The sequence below is a fragment of the Chiloscyllium plagiosum genome, unplaced genomic scaffold, assembly GCF_037043375.1.
Source record: "Chiloscyllium plagiosum isolate Xiang-an unplaced genomic scaffold, Cpla_swu_hap1 HiC_scaffold_5, whole genome shotgun sequence".
In the NCBI taxonomy this organism is placed as follows: Eukaryota; Metazoa; Chordata; class Chondrichthyes; order Orectolobiformes; family Hemiscylliidae; genus Chiloscyllium; species Chiloscyllium plagiosum.
Window position 1 is genome coordinate 132,302,807 of NW_028270143.1, and position 13,098 is coordinate 132,315,904.

A 13,098-nucleotide genomic window follows, 5' to 3' on the forward strand; every position below is an offset into this window, starting at 1 on the left:
ACCAGGGCAGCCTACAGCCCGGAAGACTCGACGTTGAGTTCTCCAATTTCAAATAACCTTCCTTCCCCTCCCCCAACTCCCTTCCCAGCCCCTCCCCCTCCCTTCCATTCCTCTGACTCACCTTCCTTCCAGCTACCGACCGGATTCATTCCTCCCATTGACCAACCAGGTCAATGTTCACCATCCATACATCACCACCCTGTCCCTCTCCCCACCCAAATCCATCCCCAATCCACCCCCACCAATCTGCAGCTCCCCTTGCACCCACCCTCAGCCTTGAAGAAGGGTTGACTTCTCCACCTCTTGTTGCTGCCTGGTTTGTTGTGTTCTTCCAGCCTCGTGCTTGTCCACCACGTCCTCTGGCAGCTCACTCCATACACACACCACCCTCTGTGTGAAAAGGTTTCCCCTTGGGTGCATTTTAAATCTTTCCCTTCTCACCTTAAACCTATCCCCTCTAGTTTTGGACTCCCCTACCCTCGGACAAAGACCTTGGCATTTCACCCTACCCTTGTCCCCCATGATTTTATGAACCTCTAAACGGCCAGCCTTCAGATTTATTCACTTAACTGAATTGAAATTCCCTGCAGCTCTGGTGGGATTTGAACTTGTCATGAGCCTCTGGATTAGCAATCCAGCCTACATTACCTGCTCTTTACCTGTGCTTATAACAAAGTGGGTATGATGGTGTTATGTATTTTTAAATTTGTTTACACAATGTGGGCATTGCTGGCGGAGCTGATGTCTATTATCTGTCCCTAATTTGCCTTGAACTGACAGCTTGCTCAGTCTCTTGCTGAGGGCAATAAAGGGTCAACCACATGTAGGTCAGTCAGAGTATGACAGATTCCCCAAAAGGCATTCGTGAGCAAGATGGGTTTTTTAAAACAAACATTACACGGCTACCAATAGACTAGCTTTCAATCCTGGTCCGAGTTTCACCATCTGCCACTTGGTGGGATTTGAACCCTTTTTCCTTAGATTGGGACTTTGCATAATTACAGCCCAGTTTACAGAAAGTTTACAGCCCAGGAACAGGCCCTCCAAGCCTGAGCCGATCCAAATCCACTGTCTAAACCTGTCGCCCAAATCCTAAGCATCTGTATCCCTTTGCTTCCTGATGAAGGGCTTTTGCCCGAAACGTCGATTTTGCTGCTCGTCGGATGCTGCCTGAATTGCTGTGCTCTTCCAGCACCACTGATCCAGACTTTGCATTATTAGTCCAGTGACACTGCCACTACGCCAGCACATTGCCAAATTAGAAATTACCAGGGAGTTAGACCACATCCGTGTGGAGCGAGAGAGAGAGACACACACAGACACGTCCTCTGACCTTTTTTAATGTTGATCTGAACCCCAAATTTTGTTGTATTGATGGCTCAGACATTAGGATACGCTTTTGGGTCGGGGAGCATGGTCTTGGGTCAGAGCTTTGGGTCGAGGGCATGGGGGAGATGGTCTTGGTGGGGTTGGGGGGGATGCTCTTGGTTGAGGGGCTGTGGGGGATGGTCATGGCGGGCTGGGGGAATGCTGTTGGGTTGAGGGTTGTGGAGGATGGTCATGGCGGGCTGGGGGAATGCTGTTGGGTTGAGGGGTTTTGGGGGATGGTCATTGCGGGCTGGGGATGCTCTTGGGTTGAGAGGTTGTGGGGGATGGTCATGGTGGGCTGGGGGGGATGTTGTTGGGTTGTAGGGGATGGTCATGGTGGGCTGGGGGGGATGTTGTTGGGTTGTAGGGAATGGTCATGGCAGGCTGGGGAGGATGCTGTTGGGTTGAGGGGTTGTGCGGGCTGGTCATGGTGGGCTGGGGGTGGTTGCTCTTGGGTTGAGGGGTTGTGGGGGATGTTATGGTGGGCTTGGGGGATGCGTTTGGGTTGAGGGGTTGTAGGGGATGGTCATGGCGGGCTGGGGGAATGCTGTTAGGTTGAGGGGTTTTGGGGGATGGTCATTGCGGGTTGGGGATGTGCTTGGGTTGAGGGGTTGTGGGGAATGGTCATGGTGGGCTGGGGGGGGATGCTATTGGGTTGAGGGGTTGTGTGGTGCCATGGTCTTGGATTTGATTAAGTTTTTGGGTCAGGGAGGGGTCTGCAGAGATTCAGGGTCAGCAGCTGGGCGCAGGATTCTGGGCTGGAAGCAGTGTCCATCTGAAACCCTGCTGTTCCCCTTTTGTTCTCAGTACCTGAAGAACTGCCACGCTGTGTGGATTGTGGCCAATGTTACACGAGCAGTCGATGACAAGACAGCCAGGGACATGCTGGACAAGAATCTCCACAGGCAGCTGTTCCTGGATGGGCAGTATGGGCGCCTTGCCTTCATCTGCACCAAGACAGACTCTCACAATGTGACTGAGATCCTCAGGTATGCAAGGCTGGTACCGGGATAGGAGGCTGAAGCTGTGTTCTTGGGCTGGAGGAGTCTCATGGAGGTGGAGGGAAGATACAGGCAGGGTGTCCAAAAATTATCAAAGAAGCAGAGAGGTGGAGAGATACTGGGACAGTATACAGTGTTTCTGTGACTGACACGGTTGGGCAATTAGAGTTTGAGGAATTTCACGAGACTGGAGTCAGGGCAGTGTGTTGTCGGGTGGGTGAGGGAGTGTTGTCAGGGTGAAAAGGGACAAAAACAAGAGACGACCCACGTGTTGGTCTGTGGTTACAGGGTGACAGGCAAACAGCTGGGAGAGAGTGAGCAGTTAGTGGTCAGATGTTTTGGGGGTTGTGACATGAGGCACAACGCAGGAACACTTGATGTCATTAGCTCAGTATTAGGTGATCCATTGTTCCATGTCCTTTACAGTGCACTGCGTCTTACTAGTAACTGCACCTCTCTGGAAGATGAAATCGCGGAGTTGAAGAGCCACATTGAGCAGAAGCGAACTGAGCTACAGGCTTGGAGGTTGGACCTGGAGCGGGTGCGAGTGTGTAGTCAGGTAGGCCTTTCACTGGGAGGCAGAGCGATGGGAACTGCAGCTCCAAGTGCTGCAGGTGGCACTTTATAATGAGAGGCCTTTGTAATGAAAGTGCTACTGGCTTTGGTTCAGATACTATCTCATCCACCCTTGATGTCTGTCTTGGATGTTAATTTGTATGCAAAGACTGCCAACACAGCTTGCTTTTATGTCTCTCGAATAGGTTAAAGAGAGAAATGCCAAAGCCAAGCTGCTGGGATTGGCCATCAAGCAGCAGGAATCCGAGGTGAGCACGGACTCTCCCTTTGTGGATATAATCTTAAACCTCTGGGCCAGAGGCCTTTTCTTATCCTCTTGTCTCATTGTTATTGACAGTGATCGGTTGGTGTGTTGCATCAATGCTTCGCAGGTCCCAACCAGTCAGTCCCACTCCCCTGTTCTTTCTCCAGTCTCCTCTTTTTCAAGTTGTGATTCTGTTCCCTCCTTTCCCTCCTTTCCCTTCAAATCTGCTTCCACCATCCTTTCTGACATTGCATTCTAGCTTACAGCTCTCTGTCCAAGCAAATCTTTCCTCAAAGAACAAAGAAAGTTTACAGCCCAGGAACAGGCCCTCCAAGCCTAAGCCGATCCAAATCCACTGTCTAAACCTGTCGCCCAAATCCTAAGCATCTGTATCCCTTTGCTTCCTATCTATTAATGCATCGGTTCAGACACAACTTAAATGAATCGACCATGCCTTATCTCCCCTCTTCTCTATTTGCAGCTCACCTTAAATCCTTGACCCTGTGGTTATTGTTGAAACTTTATTGCTGGAACAGCACAGCAGGTCAGGCAGCATCCAGGGAACAGGAGATTCGACGTTTCGGGCACAGGCCCTTCTTCAGGAATGGTGAATAACCCTGTGGTTATTGACCATTCTGCTAATGGAAGCGTTTTCACTTGATTGACTGCATGAATGTCCTTCACCTCCCTGAACTCTGCTGCAAGGAGCAGAGCTCTCAGGAGCTCCTGTCTCTCCACTTAACTTGAACTTCCTCATCCTTGAAACCATTCTCGTCGCTCTACCCTGCACCCTTGATATCCTAAAGTGCCGAGCTCCCAACTGCAACAAAGTCGAGCTGTTGTGAGTCAGGCTGTTTCGCCGCCAGTTGCTGTTCTGCTGAATGTTTGCTGCACTTAAAAAAAAAATTCCTGCAAACGTTCTCCAGTCTCCCAGGGTCCCAGGTTCAATTCCCACCTCGGGCGACTGTCTGTGTGGAGTTTGCACATTCTCCCCGTGTCTGCGTGGGTTTCTTCTGGGTGTTCCGGTTTCTTCCCACAGTCCAAAGATGTGCAGGTTAGGTGAATTGGCCATACTAAATTGCCCATAATGTTAGGTACATTAGGGGTAAATGTAGGGGAATAGGTCTGGGTGGGTTCCTCTTCAGAGGGTCAGTATGGACTTGTTGGGCCGAAGAGCCCGTTTCCATACTGTAGGGATTCTAATCTAATCTAATCTTTTTTAAAATAAACTTTGCAATGGTGCTGTGTCTACCCAAGCTCAAGTAATGCATGTACAATAAAGAGAAAGTTGTTCATTTGCAGAGTTAGTGCAGACATGATGGGCTGAATGGTCACCAGCAATGCTGAAACCATCTGTGATTCTATTGCAAATCCATGGGGAACACAACTTTGGTCCAGTCAGAAAAATAATTGTTCACTACCACTGTTTGTTCTGTGCCCTGAGCCAGTTTTAACCCTGTGTTGCCATTTGTCAACATTTTTCATACTTGCCTAAGGCTTTATGAAAGCTCAAATACGTAGCGCCCACCACACCACCCTCATCAAACTTCATTCAGAGAGCTTGCTCAAGTTAATCAAGTGGTATGCCTTGGACAAGTCTGTGCTAACTCACAGTAATAATTTCTGCTTTTCCCAAAGCCAAATGTGTTTTGTTGTCTCCCCTCCCTCCACCAACAGCAGCACGGTGGCTCAGTGGTTAGCACTGCTGCCCCCCTGCAGCAGGGACCTGGGTTCAGTTCCAACCTCAGGCGACCGTCTTGTGTGGAGTTTGCACATTCTCCCCGCGTGCTGTGGTTCCTCTCATAGTCCAAAGATGTGCAGGTTAGATGGCTTGGCTAAATTTCCCATAGTGTCCAGGGGCGTGCAGATTAGATGGATTAGCCATGGAAAATGCAGGAATTGGGTAGGGTGGGATGTGTGGGATGCTTTTTGGAGGGCTAGTGTGCACTTGATGAGCCAAATGGCCTGCTTCCACGCTAGATGGATTCCATGAATGCCAGCCTGAGGCAGACTTCTCTGCAGTTTCTGATTTTATTTCCACCAGCCCTCTTTACTTTAAAACAGACTTACAGCAGAGAAAGTACTGCAGCCTGGGACTGAGCACCCCTCCCCAGCCCTGCAAGGGGCGGGGGGGGGGGGGGGTTCTGTAAGATGGTGACCACAAACCACAGGTTTGCACCTTTCCTCCATTAATATTTATCCCATTCAGTCCATGTGACCATATTAATTTGAGTTTAGCTGATCTTTGAAGCATGAGCTCTTTGTTTCTGTCCTCTCCGGTATCTAGTTGTGTCCTACAGCATTGGGAGCATCTAATTCTTTAGTGATGACAGATCCAAAGTCAGGACTCAGCCATGGCCTCTGACCTTTTCGAAGCTAATCACTCCTATCCTTCCTTTCCATGGCCCTTTCATCACATAATGACGTTTGTTTCTATCCAGAGTGGGCTGCTGAACTAGTCTTAGTGCTCTCCTCCTGATCCTTTTGCTTCTATTCCTAATCCTCTTTTTGTCTCTGAAGTTTAGCTTGTGTTATCATAGTTAAAACACTGAGGAGGCTATTTGCCTGTGCTGATCCTCAGCCTTACGTTAGTCATAAGCAACAAAAATGGAAATTTCGGGAAGAGCTTAGGGGACCCTTGGGTCACTCGACCCGAAACGTTAACTCTGATTTCACTCCCCAGATGCTGCCAGACCTGCTGAGTTTTTTTCCAGCAACTTCTATTTTTGTTTCTGATTTACAGCGCCTGCAGTTCTGTCAGTTTTTAGTTCTGAGCACCTTTTTCTGGTTTGTTTGTTTTCCCTGATAATTTGAACACTTGCCAAACCTCACCTCTTTTCTCTGATCCCCATCCTCTCTGCTCTCCCCCTGCTGTGTGTACTTTGACAGGTATCTTTCCTTGAGTTGCTGAGATCCATGGTGACTTACTCCACAGCTGTGGAGATATTATTCTATGGATTTATTTTTCTCTTCTCCCTCCCTCTCCCTTGCACACAGTTGAATGATCTCCAATACAAGATGAGCATAAAGAGACGTGAACTCTCCCTAAACTCCATTAAAGCTCGCAACATCTTCTGTAGGAAAAATATTCGTCTCAACATCAAATGTAGACTGCAGGTAGGTGCACGGGTAGAGGGTAAGATGAATTCGGGAGAGTTGTTTCTATTTGTAGGCTGAGGGAAATGTTCAGGTCCCACTGTAGACACTGAGGGTGCAAATGCAGCCTGTTATGTGTTCAAGTCTTGGAACTGAGAACTAAATGCTCAGCTTTAAGAGGAGATGATTAGTAACAGAATTTAGAGACTTAAACACCAAAATTTAAGGCTCGTTTTGGAGGGTCAGCGCCGAGGGAGCCCCGCACCGTGGGAGGGTCAGTGCCGAGGGAGCCCCGCACCGTGGGAGGGTCAGCGCCGAGGGAGCCCCGCACCGTGGGAGGGTCAGCGCCGAGGGAGCCCCGCCCCGTGGGAGGGTCAGTGCCGAGGGAGCCCTGCACCGTGGGAGGGTCAGTGCCGAGGGAGCCCCGCACCGTGGGAGGGTCAGCGCCGAGGGAGCCCCGCCCCGTGGGAGGGTCAGTGCCGAGGGAGCCCCGCACCGTGGGAGGGTCAGCACCGAGGGAGCCCCGCACCGTGGGAGGGTCAGCGCCGAGGGAGCCCTGCACCGTGGGAGGGTCAGCGCCGAGGGAGCCCCGCACCGTGGGAGGGTCAGCGCCGAGGGAGCCCCGCACCGTGGGAGGGTCAGTGCCGAGGGAGCCCCGCACCGTGGGAGGGTCAGTGTCGAGGGAGCCCCGCACCGTGGGAGGGTCAGTGTCGAGGGAGCCCCGCACCGTGGGAGGGTCAGTGTCGAGGGAGCCCCGCACCGTGGGAGGGTCAGTGTCGAGGGAGCCCCGCCCCGTGGGAGGGTCAGTGTCGAGGGAGCCCCGCACCGTGGGAGGGTCAGTGTCGAGGGAGCCCCGCACCGTGGGAGGGTCAGTGCCGAGGGAGCCCCGCACCGTGGGAGGGTCAGTGCCGAGGGAGCCCCGCACCGTGGGAGGGTCAGTGCCGAGGGAGCCCCGCACCGTGGGAGGGTCAGTGCCGAGGGAGCCCCGCACCGTGGGAGGGTCAGTGCCGAGGGAGCCCCGCACCGTGGGAGGGTCAGTGCCGAGGGAGCCCCGCACCGTGGGAGGGTCAGTGCCGAGGGAGCCCCGCACCGTGGGAGGGTCAGTGCCGAGGGAGCCCCGCACCGTGGGAGGGTCAGTGCCGAGGGAGCCCCGCACCGTGGGAGGGTCAGCGCCGAGGGAGCCCCGCACCGTGGGAGGGTCAGCGCCGAGGGAGCCCCGCACCGTGGGAGGGTCAGCGCCGAGGGAGCCCCGCACCGTGGGAGGGTCAGCGCCGAGGGAGCCCCGCACCGTGGGAGGGTCAGCGCCGAGGGAGCCCCGCACCGTGGGAGGGTCAGCGCCGAGGGAGCATAGCACGTTATTGGTACGTTTTCTCAGGTGGATGTTAAAGATCCCCTGCCCGTTGAAGAATAAGGGAGTTCATCTTTTGAATCCCAGAATTGTGACTGTGCCGGTGGAGGTTATTTGACCACATTTGCTTTGGTTTCTGAAGATTGCCAAACTCTTGTCTTTCTTTCATAACGCTTCACACACATGATTTCTAATTAAATTGGTGTCCTGGCTAGTTATGAAAGAAACTCCTTAAATTAGACTTTTCACTGTTAACCTACAAACAGCAATATGGTAATATTAGAAACCTGCCTACACTATTTCGGACTTGATGAGGTTGTGCAAGAAATATTAGTTGTTCAAGTCACAGTCAACACCAAACCTTTACTGACTTTCTTCCTTCCGGCACCCCTTCTGGAACATGGTACTTTATCTCTGAAGCTCTCCGATTGATTTTCCTCTCATTTTGATTTGTGTTCAGGAGATGAAGCGTCAAGCCCGAAAGAAACGGCTGGAATCTGAGGAGGAGAGCGAGGAGGGCAGTGATGCTGATGATGATGAAGAGGATGATTGTGATGATGACATTCAGCCTGTGTTAACTGGGGAGATTGAGCCTGTCTCAGACAGAAATGGGAACCTTCCTGTATTCACTGTCAGCTCCACCGAGTACCTGAAACTCCAAGACAAACTTCTACGGGATGGACCCGCTCAGGTGTTCAACAACATCGAGGACACAGGTCTATATCTTTGCTTCATCCTTCTCCTTCACCTGTACCATGAACCTCCTGTAGGGCTAGTGTTGGTAGGTCAGAAGTTAAGTATCTAGGTCATCTGCAAGCTGCCCTGTTACATGTCTAACCCTTGACAGCCTTGGTTCAGTTGGCAACTCTGTCACTTCCTGCAAACTTAAACTCTTTTTTCCAATCTCAGGAAGAGGCCATTTGGTCCATCATCACCCTCCAGGTTCTTTGAAACAGAGTTCCATGTTTCCTGTGGTTTATTCCCATAGCTCTACAAAATTTTACATATCTAATTAATTCTTGAAATGTGCCACTGAATCCAGAAAAATTCCCCTCTGTATTAAGACTTTAAGTTCAATGGACCTAATTCTTCTCAGTTGTTTGCTGTGAACAGTAGAGCCTTTGTAAGCGAATATTCCCAAAATAAAGAGCTTAGATATGCTCAGCTTCAAAGAACCTTGCTAGTTTCTATCCAAACAGTTCTGCTCTGGAAATTTCACAAATGTTTACACTGATGTAACTGTGTTTTTCCAAGATGACTCTATATTCCTTTCTGTAGAGACTATATTTGCTTCTGACCATAGCTAGGTCTCCCCCAAACTGCTCAAAAGCTTTCGAACTCTGGATTTTCTAACCTAAGATAATCTTTGGTTATCGAGAACCAAAAAAAACAAGGTCATGGCCCTCAATATTTATACTCCATATTGTAAACTAGCACAATGCGAACAATCTTCAGCTAATACTCCAGGTGTTCCATGCTCCCTGAAATATACAGTATTAAGTCACTGTTCTAGAAGGATCGTATGTCTTAGTTCTTGTAAATCTTGCACATAAGTAAAATTCCAATATGACACAAACTTAAAATCTAAACTTTACAATGATAAATATAAATCTCACAGCTTTCTTCATACTGAGCTGTGACCTAACACTCTCTACTCTCGGGTGACACAGTGGCTTAGTGGTTAGAACTGCTGCCTCACATTGCCAGAGAATTGGGTTCAGTCGTTAGGTGATTGTTTGTATGTGTGGAGTTTGCACTTTCTCCCTGTGTCAGCATGGGTTTCCTCCCATAGTCCAAAGATGTGGGCGTTAGGTAGATTGGCCGTGCTAAATTTTTATGTAGACTTCAGAGATGTGCAGGCTGGGTGGGTAACCATGGGAAATGTGGAGTTGACGGAGTGGGTCTGGGTGGGATGCTCTTGAGAGAGTTGCCATAGACTCGATGGGCTGAATGGCCTCTAACTGGACTGTAGGGATTCTATGATTCTGTATACCCATTCCGCCCCTCAGGCTCATTTCTCCACATGCTTTCTCCTCTTGTTCGTTCATACCGTTGGCTTATGGTTTCTGCTTATTGTGATACTGAGAGGATTAACATTCGCTGTCTTTGCAAAGATTAACAGAGCAGCTTCAGAAGGAGAATGACAGCCAGGATCATGTGGGCTGGCAGTTCCAGAAAGAGGGTTTGAGTGTGATGCTATCTACAGTTGAATAGTATTTGGGAATTGGGAAGCCAGATTCATAGAGCACGGTAAAAGAATCTCTGTCGAACTTGTCCATGCCAACCAAGTTTCCTAAACTAGTCCCAGCCACCACCTCTTGGCCATTAACCCTTTAAATCTCTCATGTTCATATACTGTCCAATTTCTTTGAAATGTTGTAAGTGTACCAGCTGCTACCACTTCCTCTGGTCGCTCATTCCATAAATGCACCACCCTCTGTGTGGAAAAGTTACCCCAAGAATTGGCAAGCCTTTAAAAGCCAGCAGTGGATAACTAAGAATGAAATATGAGAGTAAGCTAGCTTGTAATATGGAAGCTAGCTATGGATGATTATGGAAGTTTTTTAGATATCTATAAGGTAAGAGAGTGGCAAGAGTGGGCGTTGAACTGCTGGAAAATGAGGCTGGAGAAGTAGTCCTGGGGAGCAGAGAAATGGCGGAAGAACAAAATGGGTACTTTGCATCAGTCTTCATAATGGAAGACACCAGCAACACACCAGAACATTGAGGGAGTTGGGGGCAGTGGTGACTGTGGTGGCCATCACGAAGGAGAAGTTGCTGAGAAAGCTGGAATTGAATTTATTGTCACGTGTACCGAGGCACAGTGAAAAGCTTTGTCCTGCAAGCAATACAGGCAGATCACAGAATTAAGTAGCATAGATAGTAAATAATAGGTAAACGGCGGCAAAAACAAAAACACAGGTACAGGAGAATGTTAAGAGTTTGTGAGTCCATTCAGTATTCTAACAACAGTAGGGTAGAAGCTGTTCCGAAACCGGCTGGTGCTTGTGTTCAGGTTTCTGTACCTTGTCCCCGATAATAGAGGTTATAGAAAAACATTGCCAGGGTGCGGTGGATCTTTGAGAATGTTAGCAGCCTTCCCTTGACAGCGGGCCTGGTAGATGGATTCTATAGATGGGAGGTTGGCCTTTGTGATTGTCCGGGCTGAGTTCACCACTCTCTGTAACCATCTCTGATCTTGAATGGTACAGTTGCCATACCAGGTAGTGATACATCCAGACAGAATGCTCTCGATGGCACATTTGCCGTCATGCCAAATTTCCTGAGCTGCCTGAGGAAGAAGAGACGTTGTTGGGCCTTTGTAACCAGTGCATCCACATGAAGAGTCCAAGAAAGTTTGTTGTGGATGACCACTCCCAGGACCTTGACACTCTCCACTTGTTCCACTTCTGTGCTGTTAATGTGTAGAGGGGGCATGAATAACATCCCGCTGAAAGTCAATAATGAGTTCCTTGGTTTTGCCGGCATTGTGAGTTAGGTTGTTCTCAGTGCACCATTTTTCCGGGTTTTCCACCTCCCGTCTGTTGTCTGTTTCGTCTCCATCTGAGATTCGACTGATCATGGTGGTGTCATCAGTGAACTTGTAAGTGGCATTAGTCTGGTAATTGGTGATGCAGTCGTGGGTATACAGTGAGTACAGTAGGGGGGGCTGAGCACGCACCCCTGGGGGCCTCCAGTGTTAAGTGTTAGTGAGGATGAAATATTGTCCCCAGTCTTCACTGATTGTGGCCTGTGGGTCAGGAAACTGAGGATCCAGTTGCAGAGAGTGGGGCTTCGTCTGAGATCACTAAGTTTGGTAATCAGTCTCGAGGGGATAATAGTGTTGAAGGCTGAACTGTAGTCAATGAGTAGGATTCTTACGTAGCTGTTCTTGGTGTCAGTATGTTCTAGGGAGGAGTGAAGGGCAAGTGATATGGCATCTGACATGGATCTGTTGGTCCGATAGGCAAATTGGAGTGGGTCAAGAGTAGTGGGGAGGCTGGAGTAGATTAATGCCATGACCAGTCTTTCAAAGCACTTCATGCCCACCGAGGTTAGGGCCACTGGGTGGTAATCATTGAGACTTGCTGCATGAGCCTTCTTAGGCACAGGGATGACGTTGGCCTCTTGAAACAGGCAGGGACAGTGGCCTATTGCAGGGAGAGGTTGAAGATGTCTGAGAAGATCTCTGCCAGTTGATCTGCGCTTGCTCTGAGTGCACGGCCTGGTACTCCGTCTGGTCCCATCACTTTCCTTGGATTCACAGGAAGGAAAACTGATCTGACCTCTGATGCAGTGACTGTTGGGATAGGTTCGTCAGGACTTGTCGGAATAGGTGTTACCTCTCCGCCGAAATTCTGCTCAAAGCGAGCATAGAAGGCATTGAGAAAGGTCTGAAGGTCATGTGTACCCATACTGGATGAATTACACCACAGAGTTCTGAATGAGCCAGCTGAGGACTTTGTCGAGGCATTGTTGGTGATCTTTCAGGAATCACTGGGGTCAGGAAGGATGCCAGGGGACTGGAAAACAGCTAATGCAACACCCCTGTTTAAGGGAGGGAGGGAGGCAGAAGGCAGGAAACTGTAGTCTGACATGGGTCATTGATAAGAGTCCATTATTAAGGATGAGATTGTGGAGTACTTGGAAGTGAACTGTAAAATAGAGCTGAGTCAGCACGGTTTTGTTAAAGGGTGGTCATGCCTTTTAGGATTCTTTGTTGAACTTGCTTGCTACGTCCTCAAAGGAGAGCAAGTGGTTGTTATCTATTTAGATTTCCAGAAGGACTTTGACAAGGTACCCCACAGGAAGCTGCTAAAGAAGATAAGAGTCCATGATGCTAGGACCAAGGTACTGGCATGGATAAAGAATTGGCTGACTGGCAGAAGGCAGAGACTAGGGGGTGAAGGGTCTTTTTCAGGATGGCAGCTGGTGACTAGTGGAGTTCCACAGGGTAAAAACAATGACTGCAGATGCTGGAAACCAGATTCTGGATCAGTGGGTCAGTATTGGGACCACAACTATTCACGTTACGTACTAATGATCTGGATGAAGGAACTGAGGGCATTGTTGCCAAGTTTGCAGTTGACCCAAAGATAGGTGAAGGGGCAGGCTGTGTCTAGGAAAAATGTGGAAGCATTGGAAAAGGTGCAGAGGAGATTTACCAGGATGTTGCCTGGTCCGGAGGGAAGGTCTTATGAGGAAAGGCTGAGAGACTTGAACCTGTTCTCATTGGAAAGAAGAAGGCTAAGAGGGGATTTGATAGAGACATACAAGATGATCAGAGGCTTAGATAGGATAGACAGTGAGAGTCTTTTTCCTAGGATGATGGCGTCAGCTTGTACGAGGGGACATGACTACAAATTGAGGGGTGATAGATTTAAGACAGATGTCAGAGGCAGGTTCTTTATTCAGAGTGTGGTAAGGGTGTGGAATGCCTTGCCTGCCAATGTAGTTAATTCAGC

General features: G+C 49.5%; 1 protein-coding gene across 7 annotated transcripts in view; it reads left to right on the plus strand.

The window, feature by feature from the left end:
• Window positions 1-13,098, plus strand: part of LOC122550348 (uncharacterized) — a 113,854-nt gene that overhangs the window by 58,673 nt on the left and 42,083 nt on the right. For 6 of the 7 annotated variants that reach the window (XM_087987677.1, XM_087987679.1, XM_087987678.1 and 3 more), the window contains exons 12-16: window positions 2,176-2,357; window positions 2,796-2,928; window positions 3,131-3,193; window positions 6,187-6,306; window positions 8,094-8,349. In XM_087987677.1, coding sequence (XP_087843803.1) covers window positions 2,176-2,357; window positions 2,796-2,928; window positions 3,131-3,193; window positions 6,187-6,306; window positions 8,094-8,349 — 754 coding nt within the window. Of the gene's footprint in view, window positions 1-2,175; window positions 2,358-2,795; window positions 2,929-3,130; window positions 3,194-6,186; window positions 6,307-8,093; window positions 8,350-13,098 lie in introns of those variants that run through there. The other variant, XR_015757286.1, reaches the window with a different exon arrangement.